Here is a 13162-nt window from a genome sequence, read left to right as displayed (position 1 = left end):
GCCATCTCATCCTCTGTCGTCCCCTTCTCCTCCTGCCCCCAATCCCTCCCAGCATCAGGGTCTTTTCCAGTGAGTCAACTCTTCGCATGAGGTGGCCAAAGTATTGGAGTTTCAGCTTCAGCATCAGTCCTTCCAATGAACACCCAGGACTGATCTCCTTTAGAATGGACTGATTGGATCTCCTTGCAGTCCAAGGGACTCTCAAGAGTCTTCTCCAACACCACAGTTCAAAAGCATCAATTCTTCGGCACTCAGCTTTCTTCACAGTCCAACTCTCACATCCATACATGACCACTGGAAAAACCATAGCCCTGACTAGACGGAACTTTGTTGGCAAAGTAATGTCTCTGCTTTTGAATATGGTATCTAGGTTGGTCATAACTTTCCTTCCAAGGAGTAAGCGTCTTTTAATTTCATGGCTGCAGTCACCATCTGCAGTGGTTTTGGAGCCCAGAAAAATAAAGTCTGACACTGTTTCCACTGTTTCCCCATCCATTTGCCATGAAGTGATGGGACCAGATGCCATGATCTGAATGTTGAGCTTTAAGCCAACTTTTTCACTCTTCTCTTTCACTTTCATCAAGAGGCTTTTTTTAGTTCCTCTTCACTTTCTGCCATAAGAGTGGTGTCATCTGCATATCTGAGGTTATTGATATTTCTCCCGGCAATCTTGATTCCAGCTTGTGCTTCTTCCAGCCCAGTGTTTCTCATGATATACTCTGCATATACGTTAAATAAGCAGGGTGACAATATACAGCCTTGATGTACTCCTTTTCCTATTTGGAACCAGTCTGTTCCATATCCAGCTCTAACTGTTGCTTCCTGACGTGCATACAGGTTTCTCAAGAGGCAGGTCAGGTGGTCAGTATTCCCATCTCTTTCAGAATTTTCCACAGTTTATTGTGATCCACACAGTCAAAGGCTTTGGCATAGTTAATAAAGCAGAAATAGATGTTTTTCTGGAACTCTCTTGCTTTTTCGATAATCCAGCGGATGTTGGCAATTTGATCTCTGATTCCTCTGCCTTTTCAAAAACCAGCTTGAACATCTGGAAGTTCACGGTTCACGTATTGTTGAAGCCTGGCTTGGAGAATTTTGAGCATTACTTTACTAGCGTGTGAGATGAGTGCAGTTGTGCGGTAGTTTGAGCATTCTTTGGCATTGCTTTTCTTTGGGATTGGAATGAAAACTGACCTTTTCCAGTCCTGTGGCCACTGCTGAGTTTTCCAAATTGGCTGGCATATGAGTGCAGCACTTTCACAGCATCATCTTTCAGGATTTGAAATAGCTCAGCTGGAATTCCATCACCTCCACTAGCTTTGTTCGTAGTGACGCTTTCTAAGGCCCACTGACTTCACATTCCAGGATGTCTGGCTCTAGGTGAGTGATCACACCATCATGATTATCTGGGTCATGAAGATCTTTTTTGTATAGTTCTTCTGTGTATCCTTGCCACAGTTTTTCTGTGTATTCTTGCCACCTCTTCTTAATATCTTCTGCTTCTGTCAGGTCCATACCATTTCTTTCCTTTATCAAGCTTGTCTTTGCATGAAATGTTCCGTTGGTATCTGTAATTTTCTTGAAGAGATCTCTAGTCTTTCCCATTCTGTTGTTTTCCTCTATTTCTTTGCATTGATTGCTGAGGAAGGCTAACCCACGTCCAAGGTAAGAGAAATCCAAGTAAGACGGTAGGTGTTGCGAGAGGGCATTAGAGGGCAGCCACATTGAAACCATAATCACAGAAAACTAGCCAATCTGATCACATGGACCATAGCCTTGTCTAACTAAATAAAACTAAGCCATGCCGTGTGGGGCCACCCAAGACGGACAGGTCATGGTGGAGAGGTCTGACAGAATGTGGTCCACTGGAGAAGGGAATGGCAAACCACTTCAGTATTCTTGCCTTGAGAACCCCATGAACAGTATGAAAAGGCAAAATGATAGGATACTAAAAGAGGAAGTCCCCAGGTCAGTAGGTGCCCAATATGCTACTGGAGATCAGTGGAGACATAACTCCAGAAAGAATGAAGGGATGGAGCCAAAGCAAAACCAATACCCATTTGTGGATGTGACTGGTGATAGAAGCAAGGTCCGATGCTGTAAAGAGCAATATTGCATAGGAACCTGGAATGTCAGGTCCATGAATCAAGGCAAATTGGAAGTGGTCAAACAGGAGATGGCAAGAGTGAACGTCGACATTCTAGGCACCAGAGAACTAAAATTGCCTGGAATGGGTGAATTTAACTCAGACGACCATTATATCTACTACTGTGGGCAGGAATCCCTTAGAAGAAATGGAGTAGCCATCATGGTCAACAAAAGAGTCTGAAATGCAGTACTTGGATGCAATCTCAAAAACAACAGAATGATCAAGGCAAACCATTCAGTATCACGGTAATCCAAGCCTATGCCCCAACCAGTAACGCTGAAGAAGCTGAACGATTCCATGAAGACCTACAAGACCTTTTATTTTTATTTATTTATTTATTTTTTACAAGACCTTTTAGAACTAACACCCAAAAAAGATGTCCTTTTCATTATAGGGGACTGGAATGCAAAAGTAGGAAGTCAGGAAACACCTGGAGTAACAGGCAAATTTGGCCTTGGAGTACAGAATGAAGCAGGGCAAAGGCTAATAGAGTTTTGCCAAGAGAACGCACTGGTCACAGCAAACACCCTCTTCCAACAACACAAGAGAAGACTCTACACATGGACATCACCAGATGGTCAACACCGAAATCAGATTGATTATATTCTTTGCAGCCAAAGATGGAGAAGCTCTATACAGTCAGCAAAAATAAGACCGGGAGCTGACCGTGGCTCAGATCATGAACTCCTTATTGCCAAATTCAGACTTAAATTGAAGAAAGTAGGGAAAACCACTAGACCATTCAGGTATGACCTAAATCAAATCCCTTATGATTATACAGCGGAAGTGAGAAATAGATTTAAGGGACTAGATCTGATAGACAGAGTGCCTGATGAACTATGGATGGAGGTTCATGATATTGTATAGGACACAGGGATCAAGACCATCCCCATGGAAAACGAATGCAAAAAAGCAAAATGGCTGTCTGAGGAGGCCTTACAAATAGCTGTGAAAAGAAGAGAAGCGAAAAGCAAAGGAGAAAAGGAAAGATATAAGCATCTGAATGCAGACTTCCAAAGAATAGCAAGGAGAGATAAGAAAGCCTTCCTCAACCACACGTCTACACATACCTAAAAAAAAAGATGATTTTGGAGGGTCTTTATCCCTCCCAGGGTGGTGGTCTCTTTGTCTCCTTCCACTGACGCTTTCCACTTACCTGCTCTTGTGACATCTGAAACTAAGGAAGGCATGTCCCTTTCTTATCTGTCTGGCCTCCCCTCGGGGCCCTGGACTCATGTTCTTGCAGTCCCTCCTTGTCTTGCCTCTGCCATGAGCACTTGCTGGTAGAGCCCACGCTGTCTGGGGTTCAGCTGTCACCACATGCAGTTCAGCTCCGTCCCCAGCAGGGGCCCACACAGGGCTCAGCAAGCTTGTTGGCATGAGACCTTGGCGTGGCTTGTTTTGTTTCTTTACTCCTCCACATGGGGAAGAAGTGTTTTCCAGCACTGGAAGGTGTTGCTAAGGAGCAGTGAGGGTCCTGTTGAGGTGGGCTAGCAAAGCAGCAAATCAGAGGCTGATCTAGTGTGCCCTTGGGAGCCTTCCCCAGTGTCGTCCTGATATTCATCCTTTGTCTTGTGCAGGACTGGGACTGGCAAGGACTTGAAGCACAGGGACCAGTCCTTTTGTATTTGCTTGGTTAACTTCCATCTAGGGGCAAAAATCTCTTTTTTTCCACTGTGTTCCCCAGATACCTGGCACATTATTGACCGGGGGATTTTTTTGCAGAAACTAACACCTGTGGCCAGGAATTTGTTATGTAAGTGAATATTGAAATATCTCGGGTCAGTAACATTCAGGTAGCACACATTAATACTAACGTGTTAGCACATGCCTTCACCCAGTAGGCACTTGGCGCATAAATGTGGAATAACTGAGTAAAGTTACACAGGCGCCTCCCAGATACCAGTCTGCCTTCTCTCCCCGCTGACCTGCCATCGTTGTTCCTTATCTTTACTTCACCTAAATCATCACCATTAACTAGGAAGTGATGTTTCCACAAGTCACATTCCAGAGGCCCCATTGATTTATTAGGACACTGGAAAAGTCACTCAGCCATTATGGAAGGTGCCGAAGGAATTTAGGCTGAGCAGACCCTCTTCTTGGTCTTCATTTTTTAAGATGTGAAGAGCTCTTATTTGCAGTCTTACCCATGAAGTGTTTTGATTTTACTTCAGAGGCTAAAGGCAGCGGTTCACTACACGGTTGGTTGTCTTTGCGAGGAAGTTGCGTCGGACAAAGACATGCAGTTCAGCAAGCAAACCATTGCAGCGATCTCAGAGGTGACCTTTGGACAGTGTGGTACGCAGCCCTGGTCTTCCTGTGGGGGTGTGGAAAGCCTGGAGGTTGATTTTGCTTGGGAGAAATGCAGGTGGGTGCCGTGGCGTATCTCACCAACAGACAAAGAACATTATCACTGGACACCATCCGTGAAACGTTTCTTCTATTGGCTGTAAGATTCAGTTTATGGGAAGAGCTATATTTTTTTCTATTACAAGATTTGTATTTTTTTTCTTTCTGTTACACTAATAGGAGGGCATCAGCACCTTTATTTTATTGCTTTAAACCACCCAGAATATTACTTTTTTTTTTAAACAAGGGCTAGGACAGGCTGCCCTATTTATTTATTTAATTTTGACTGTTCTGGGTCTTCGTTGTGGCGTTCTGGCTTAGTTGCCTGGCGGCATGTGGAATCTTGGAGGCTTTCCTGGTGGCTCAGATGGTAAAGAATCTGCCTGCAATGCAGGAGATGCAGGTTCAATCCCTGGGTTGAGAAGATCCCCTGGAGAAGGAAATGGCCACCCACTCCAGTATTCTTGCCTGGAATTCTCCATGGACAGAGGAGCCTGGTGGGCTACAGTCCATGGGGTCACAAAGAGTAGGACATGACTGAGCAACTAACACTTTCACTTTCTTTCATGTGGGATCTTAGGTCCCTGACCAGGTATAGGAACGGTGTCCCCTGCACTGGAAGGCCGATTCTTAACCACTGGACGACCAGGGGAAGTCCTTGGACATTAATTTTTTTGTTTCATTGCTTTATAACTTTTTTATATCACCCACAGTTGTTTTTTTTTTTTTTTCCACCCACAGTTTGACAGCTGGTATTTGCTTGACTTCAGGGGAGATGAATGTCTTCACAAGCCCTAACTCCTAGCACAATTTAAGATTAAGGGATAGTTTCTAGGGAGGAGAGGTGTAGCCACAATTACCAGAGGTTTGTAACGAAGGGTGGAGGTGGCAGGGAGGACACAGAGGTCGTAATGAATCCAGCAATGGAGCCACCCGAAGGGCCTCCTCTCACTTTCAAAAGGATTTGTAGTAGTCACTACACTTACTGTAGACATTGAGATTTCACTTTTCTGCTTCTGAATTAAGGTTGAGATAGGCTAATTAAAGCACATCTCTTTTTCTCTTTCAGAAAATTTTGCCAAAGACCTTGAAATGTTTGCAAGGTGGGTAGAGAGCTTGATTGTCGGATGCTGGGCTTGTTTCCATGCTTTGATGCTCCCCATCTGGTGGTGAATTTCAGGGAAGCTTGAACCCCTCCCCGCCCCATGTTTTGTGGAGACTCAGTCTCTAATCATGATTCTGTAAGAATGGAACATCTGCTTTAATCATATCCATTCAGACTTGATTGGGCATTTTTTGAAGTTTTCCTCGTATTTGTCGTTAAGGGAAGTGAAGTTATTCAGTTCCAGGTTAAAAAGGTGTGAGTCATGTCTCCAGGATTCTGTGCATGGTGCACTTGCTTTTAAGACTGTTTCTGCAGGTGATGTGCTGGGGGGTGAGGCTGGGCGCCGGGCTGGGCTGCTGCGTGCTTTGTGGGGTAGCGCACGGGTGTCGGGATAATACAGCCCATGGCCCCATCAGCCCTGCATTTGCCTGCTGGGGACAAGTGAGACACATGCTCCTTGAAAAGTGTGTGTGACTGGCTTTCAGCTGGTAAAGCATTAGCTTTTACAGGTGATTTATGCTCCTCTCTTCAATTAGTTCCACAGGTAATTGAAAACAATTGCAGCGAATTGCTTTTATGAAGCAATTTGAATGACGAAGGCCTGAAAGGGCTAAAGCTTTCTAATTTGCTCCCACTTCTGATTTGGTGCCAGCCTCTCCCACACCCCATACTTTTCACCTTTCTCCTATAGCTCTTTGTTTCTTCGATGAATATTCTGAATGAATTAAAGCAGTAGGTTCTCAGAGGGCAGGCTCTAAATCTTGCCTATTCCTGCGTATATGAGTCCCTAAAAACCGCTTAGCATCTTCAACTTGGCCAAAAGGGATCAGGATAATATATGGGATACTGACGGCTCCTGCGTCTTATCATCGTTAATTCAGGTGGTTGCCCCTTACTTGTGCCCTGCGCCCACCCCCACCCCAGGTCTCCTGTGAAATACATTTACTGCCTTTACTTGCCATCTTTTTTTTTTTTAAGATTTATTATTTTATTTTTGGCTGCACTTGGTCTTCACTGCTGCGCCTGGGCTTTCTCAAGTTTCCATACAAGGTCTTGTTGAGGTGGCTTCTCTTGTTGCAAAGCACAGGCCCTAGGCACACAGGCTCTATAGTTGTGATGGACAGGCTTAGTTGCTCCAGGGCATGTGGGATCTTCCTGGACCAGGGATCAAACCCATGTTCCCTGAATTAGCAGGCAGATTCTTAATCACTAGACCACCAAGGAAACCCCTTGCCATTTCTTTTCTTCTTCTTCTTTTTTTAACCATGCTGTGGGGCTTGTGGGATCTTAGTTCCCTGACCAAGGATTAAACCCACACCCCCTGCATTGGAAGCATGGTGTCTTAACCAATGGACCAAGGAAATCCCTCTTCTTTTTTTTTAAAAATGTGAGTCTTTTATATTACAAAGGAAGACACAAAAATGTAAATTAGTAGACAAATGGTTACTTGATTTGAACGTAGAGTTTGTCAGTATAGATCAGAGTTTTCCACCTCAGCACTGTTGACATTTTGGACTGGATGATCTCCGAATTCTGTCCAGTGCATTGTAAGGTACTTAGTGATGTCCCTCGCCTCTACCCACTAGACGCCAGGAGCGAGTCCCCAGCTGTGCGCTTCCTCCTCATTTCTGTGTTAGTTGTAGGAAAAGACAATGACAATTTTAAATACTAGAAATAAAAATGAAATTAGAGCTATTTAGCATTGTCACACGTTAAGTTTTCAGGTATTGTGTGTTTTTTATAGTTGAGAAGCCTACTTCTTTTTGCTGGGCCCTGGGGCAGAGAGGTAGGCATCCCAGGTGGCACAGTGGTAAAGAACCCTCCTGCCAATGCAGGAGACGTAAGAGACCCAAGTTTGATACCTAAGTAGGGAAAATCCCTTCAAGGACGGCATGGCAACCCACACCAGTATTCTTGCCTAGAGAATCCCATGGACAGAGGAACCTGGCAGGCTATAGTCCATGGGGTCACAAAGGGTAGCACATGACTGAAGTGACTTAGCACGCACACACGGGGCCGAGATGTGTGGGCACCACGTGGACTGTCAGCTGCACAAGGACTGACTCATCTTTTGGGTAAAAGAGTCTGGGGAGAGGCCGTCAGCTGATGCTCTCTGAGCAAGACTGTCAGAGGCTTTACTCAGAGATGTTTCCTCTTCTGCAGTGCTCAGGGGTGTATACCAGCACTCCTTAAACTTCCTCCAAAGAACTCTGAGCTAATTCAAGTGCAGATTTTCTTTGAAGACTTATCTGTTGTCTTAATTTTACATTGTCAAAATATTCCATTAAAAAAAAAAAATCCTGTTTTAAAGTTTATCACTGAATAAGACTCCCTGGCGGTCCAGTGGTTTAGACTCTAAACTTCCAATGCAGGGGACCCCAGGTTCAATCCCTGGTTGGGGATCTGCATGCCATGGTGTGGGGGGAAAAATGTGTATCACTGAATAAAATTTAAAAAGCTTCCCTGGTAGCTCAGTCAGTAAAGAATCTGCCTGCAGTGCAGGAGACCCGGGTTTGATCCCTGGGTCTTGAAGATCCCCTTGGAGAAGAAAATGGCAACCCACTCCAGTATTCTTGCCTGGAGAATTCCATGGACAGAGGAGCCTGGTGGGCTACAGTCTGTGGGTTTGCGAGAGTTGGACACAACTTAGTGACTAAACCACCACTACTGAATAAAGTTGATAGTCCCAGAGGGTCAGCTTTATCCTGTGGTTTTGAGTTTTCCCTGTTACATAATTCCTGCTCCTATATTACCCCAGTTTGAGAAATCTGAAATATATACTGCTATTTCAGGTTGGCTACCTATTAGATAGTCTTTGGAGGCTGAGAACCTAACTAGTATTTGTAACAATGTTTCTATGAAAAAAATACACTTAAATTGTAAATACTATAAACTCAGTTCACCTATAAACTTTGGAAAATAATCTCTCCACTTAAGTTGTGAATTTCCTTCATTTAATGTCTAAGTCACCTAATGTTAACATGGTAAAGATGAAACATTTTGAGGAAGATAGGTATTCTACGGTAAATGAATTCTAGGGGCATTTTTGTTGTTATTCAGTCGCTAAGTCGTGTCAGCCTCTGCCACCCCATGGACTGCAGCACGCCAGGCTTCCCTATCCTTCACCATCTCCTGGAGTTTGCTCAAACTCTTGTCCATTGAGTTGGTGATGCCATCCAACCATGTCATCCTCTGCTGCCCGCTTCTCCTCTTGCCCTCAGTTCCCAGCATCAGAGTGTTTTCCAATGAGTCGGTTCTTCACATCAGGTGGCCAGAGTATTGGAGCTTCAGCATCAGTCCTTCCAATGAATATTTAGGGGCATTTTGGGAATAGTCTTTAAAACCTGTGTTGCTAAAAGTGTTGTATGAAAAATTGCTTTGTTATGTTCTCTAGAGTAATTTTCTGGAGCCAGAGATTTGATTTAGGAGAGTCTGTGGTGTGCAGTTGCTGGCATAGGATGTACCTGCCCCTCCATCTGGGACAGTGGTATCATTAAGACATGGTGCAGAGAAACCAGATGACCAGTCAAGTGGTGGAGAGGGTTGGCTCTGCTGTTTCCTGAATGTTTCTTGTGATCATATATGCTGATCTTACACTGAACAGTTCAGTGCTGCTTCCTCCTTACTCTTTGTCCGGCCCTTTAGGAAGGGGTAACACCAACAGGGCAGCTTGTCGTGCGATACAGACGAGGGCTAGTGTGTCTGTGGCTCCTGACATCCTCCACGCAGGGCACCTCTGGACCGGCTTTTTGTGGTCTCTTGTCTGTCACTTTCTGTCTGACTCCACCCCCCCGCCGGCCCCGCCCACTTTTCTCTGTGCTAGTCCTTCCAGGCGGCTAATGAGAAGTTATCTTCTGACGTGGATATTATCCCAGGATAGTCAGATACTGTCCGTCATGATGAGATGGCATGTGATCTTTTCACATTTGGCAGGATGTGAAGGACTAATCTGGCCAAATTACAGAATATAATTTCTGTGAGTTTTATCTGTAAATCAACAGATATTTAGTGAGGACTTGCCATGTGCTGGTCACTCTGATAGTTAAGAACACAAAGATTCCCCGTTATTCCGACTTACAGAGTTCCTACTTATTTTTGGAGGAAGTTAGAAATGGCAAGAAAGGGTGTTATTAGAGTGATAAATTATTGAATAGAGCTCATTGTCTCAGATTACCTTTTAAAGCAGAGATAAGAGAACTGGAACAAGCACTTGCGTCCGTGTTGTGAGCAAGAAACAGAGTCTAGTTGAAAGGGTGTTCTTTGTCCTAGCTGGGCTGTTGCTGGGGACACATTGTCTCCTAGTTGGGGAGGGACACGTGCACAAGCTTTTCCCTGTAATGTAGCCTTTGGGGAAGAGCATTAGGACCTTGGTATAAGCGAAGCTGTGTTTCGTGGAAATTCTATTTCTTCTATTTAGCGTTCATTTAAGCAGCAATGATCTTTGTATTGTGAGCTCTGTGCTATTTTCTCTTTTCACTGACGGTGCCTCACAGACCCGCTTCTTTTTGCATGCTGGTCGCTGTGCCCACTGTGAGCATTTGGGAAGGCTTGAACGCCTTTTACTTCTCTCCATGCTCACATTCTCCAGATACCCTCGGCCCTCCAGTGGAGGTGGACAGACTGGCTTCTGCTTGCTCTGTCTCTTCATTTAATTGGTATCTTGGCTCATCACTTCGCTCATTTCTGTGTCACTGTCACTTAATGGCCCTCACCTGAAAAGATGGGCTACTTAGAGATCCTGCTGGTGTGAAGTCTGGCCATGAACTTTTGTGTTTCATCAAAACTTTAAATAATATGAAACATTCTGGCGAATTGTTTCTGCGCTTTCTACAGACATGCGAAAAGAAGCACAATTAACACTGAAGACGTGAAGCTCTTAGCCAGGAGGAGTCATTCACTGGTGAGAGATGGATTTCTTTCCTCACTCCCCTTTCCCATCAGAATACATTATTCCCAATTAATCACCGGCATCCACGAAGTGATTCCCCCAGGGCACCTTGCGTTAAAAATGAGACACGCTTCAACCACTCAGACCTGCCTGTAATTTACAGTCTTTCTTTCACGATGATGGATCTTGCTAAGCCAATTTGAAATTTTCTAATCAGTGCTCTCTGGATTTCATAATTTGCCTTTTCTGTAATATCTCAAAACTTTGGTCCCATGTTTCAGCTACACCATGGTGTCAGAGACAGGTCACAGGCTAGAGTATCTAGGGGGTGCTTTTATGGAGCCCACAGTTTTGGCGAGCCAGGTGTGGAAGGAGTATCAGTACATCTGGGGTGTGCAGGCAGTTGAGCACATTTTCTGTCTTTTCAGAGACGTCTAGACGTCATCCCAGCCGTGCCCTCACCTTACAGGTGATGCTGTGATCGTCCCAGGCTAGTGGCTGTGGCTGATGGCAGATCCAGGACACCTGTGAGGTTTCCTGACTTAGTCTGATCTTAGCAGTCAAAATACTTTTACGTTCCTCTCCAGGATGTGAGCTCCACAAGGGCAGGGATTTTTATGTCTTTCTTCTCGACTCCATCTGCCATGCCTAAAAAAGGGCCTGACCCACAGTAGGGGCTCATGAGTAGTAGTTGAATGAATGAACTTGTGTAGCACTTGACATTTCACACAGGACTTCTGTAGGTCATATTTTACACACATCATTTAAAGCTCACAACCACCCTATGAGGGTTTTTCATAAAATGACTAATTAGCCCCATTTTATAGGCCAGACTACTAGAGTTAAGTAATTTCCCAAAGTTAAATATGAAGTTTTCTGGTTGACAGCTGACCCTTAACCTTCAAACCCTGGAACCAGTACTGTTTCCACTGGACTTTTTTCTGTCTCTGCTCTTCTAATATTGTTTCTCTAAAGTTTAAGTCAAGGTTAAGGATGATACGATTCCTAATAGCTCCGGTGCCTGATGGTGCTGCGTATCAGTGGAAAAGACATTTTTCTCTCCTCTGACATTCTCTCTCAGAACTGTAACTTGGTCAGCTTCAGTAAGCAGTTTCTATCTTTTGCAAGGAATTGTCGATGCAAACCATCTTAGACTGTTAATTGGGAAGTTTCCTGCTTATTGCGTATGTATTTACCTCAGAATATTGTTTTAATTTTGGACTGTTAAATTTTGGTCATCTGACAGAAGCCTGTTACTGAAGAGTTGCAGCTAAACTTGTGCATTTGACCGAATCTTCCCTGAGGGCAAGGACCTTGTCTTATTACCCTTGTAATTACCAGATCTCGAGGATCTGGTACACAGGAATTGCTCAGTAATTTTAATTGGGTAAAATTTAGGGCTTTTGACTTTATCTGTGCTTTGTAGAGTATGTTTGTGATTGGCATGCCTTTCGTAAACTACAAGTTTTAATTCTTCTGATTATTCAAGGAACTCCTATGTGAGTAAGCAGTGAGCTGACTTTTGTCATTGATTCCTTCCAGGAAAAAAAAATTGGAAGCTGTGTTTAACTCTGAGGAATTTAACCCTGGGTGAGAGTGGTTGGGAAATGGCATAGATTTTTTTTCTCCCCGACTAGACTTATTAATGGCTTTACAGTCAGGTAAAAATGTAATTAAAAAAAATTTTTTTTGTAGCTAAAATACATCACAGAGAAAAATGAAGACATCGCTCAGCTTAACCTGGAAAAAAAAGCAAAGAAGAAGAAGAAGTTGGAGGATGAAAACAGAAATTCAGTGGAGTCAGCAGAGGCTGGTGTAGAAGAAAGTGAGAATTAAACCCTGTTGCTGTTTGGAGAAAGTGGCCTTCAGCAGGCAGAGTGGCTAAAAGCACATATTGCCAATAGAGGGTTCTGAAACGATCAGTGGAGATTAAAAGATAGAAGGCTTGGGTGCTTTTTGTATTGTACTCTCCAAGTCATTGACTACAAAAGCTGGTTTAAAAGAGAAGTGGAAACTCTTAAGCAAAATAGTTCCATGTCTTACTGAAGTGCATGAAAAGGGCATGTGTTTGAATGGTATATGTTGGAAATTGTATCTACTGTATTAATAAAATTATGTTAGCAAATACATATGGTTGACTTTTTCAAGCAAAAAAATCATATGTTCATTCTTTTATATCATTTTGCAGGCTGACAATCACTGAAAGATGACTAAAGCTATATGCATTTAGTCCCTTTTTGGCTGCACCATGAAGCTTCTGGGATCTCAGTTCCCCAACCAGGGATTGAACCTGGGTTCTCGGCAGGGAAAGCGCTGAATCCTAACCCCTGAGCCAACAGGGAAGTCCTCCAGTGTTGTTTTTCAGTCACAGTTCATGTGACTTTTCTGTGGCTATGTTGTAAGTTGATTGGCCACACTGGATGGAACTTTTGCTTGAGAAGAAAGTCTGACTACTCCTCCAAAACAGTTCAGCATGCGTCTTCTGTTTCAGGTTGTGAGAGATGATGGTTCCAGGAATCCCACGTCTTCTGTCTTCTCCTTGGGGTTTCTCAGAGGCCCAGGGCAAGCGTGTCTTTTAACCCAGTGGGACAATAGTGGCAAAGAAAAGGGACTGGTATTTACAGAGCCCGTTCTGTGTGCCAGCTCCTATTCTAGGTGCTCCGTGTAGTAT

At 44.0% G+C, this 13162-nt stretch overlaps 1 protein-coding gene across 1 annotated transcript in view; it reads left to right on the top strand.

Annotated features, from left to right (window-relative positions):
• LOC104995853 (centromere protein S) overlaps positions 1 to 12620 on the top strand; it is a 14315-nt gene extending 1695 nt beyond the window's left edge. The window contains exons 2-5 of the mRNA XM_010849904.1: positions 4324 to 4447; positions 5568 to 5601; positions 10437 to 10503; positions 12187 to 12620. Of these exons, the coding sequence (XP_010848206.1) occupies positions 4324 to 4447; positions 5568 to 5601; positions 10437 to 10503; positions 12187 to 12327 (366 nt within the window). The 3' untranslated portion in view covers positions 12328 to 12620. The remainder of the gene's footprint in view (positions 1 to 4323; positions 4448 to 5567; positions 5602 to 10436; positions 10504 to 12186) is intronic.
• The last annotated feature ends 542 nt before the right edge of the window (positions 12621 to 13162 follow it).

This window comes from Bison bison, unplaced genomic scaffold (genome assembly GCF_000754665.1).
Source record: "Bison bison bison isolate TAMUID 2011002044 unplaced genomic scaffold, Bison_UMD1.0 scf7180017864289, whole genome shotgun sequence".
In the NCBI taxonomy this organism is placed as follows: Eukaryota; Metazoa; Chordata; class Mammalia; order Artiodactyla; family Bovidae; genus Bison; species Bison bison.
The sequence above is the reverse complement of the archived record's forward strand: the minus strand, read 5'-3'. Positions and strand labels throughout refer to the sequence as shown.